Here is a 354-nt window from a genome sequence, read left to right on the forward strand (position 1 = left end):
CACCATGCCCTTCCCTCCCCACTGCCACCCCTCACTGTCCCCAGCCAGCGGTGGGGACTATTGGCGCATCCTAAACCCGGGCGAGTACCGCGTCTCGGCTCGGGCTGAGGGTTACAACCCCAGCGTCAAGACCTGCAACGTCTTCTACGACATCGGGGCCACCCAGTGTAACTTTGTCCTGTCACGTTCCAACTGGAAACGGATCCGGGAGATCATGGCCATGAACGGGAACCGGCCCATCCGTCGGATCGTACCCGGTCGCCCCATGACCCCCCGCGAACGGATGCGGCTGCGGATGCGGCTCCGGCACCGCATGCGACTCCGGCAACAGATGAGGTTGAGGCGTCTCAATGC

General features: G+C 63.8%; 1 protein-coding gene across 1 annotated transcript in view; it reads left to right on the forward strand.

The window, feature by feature from the left end:
• LOC104524179 (adipocyte enhancer-binding protein 1) overlaps nucleotides 1–336 on the forward strand; it is a gene marked incomplete at both ends in the record, with an annotated part of 1,275 nt that extends 939 nt beyond the window's left edge. Inside the window, 1 exon segment of the mRNA XM_029084745.1 lies at nucleotides 45–336. Within this exon segment, the coding sequence (XP_028940578.1) occupies nucleotides 45–336 (292 nt within the window).
• Between the last annotated feature and the right edge of the window lie 18 nt (nucleotides 337–354).

The sequence above is a fragment of the Antrostomus carolinensis genome, unplaced genomic scaffold (genome assembly GCF_000700745.2).
Source record: "Antrostomus carolinensis isolate BGI_N321 unplaced genomic scaffold, ASM70074v2 scaffold45724, whole genome shotgun sequence".
NCBI lineage: Eukaryota > Metazoa > Chordata > Aves > Caprimulgiformes > Caprimulgidae > Antrostomus > Antrostomus carolinensis.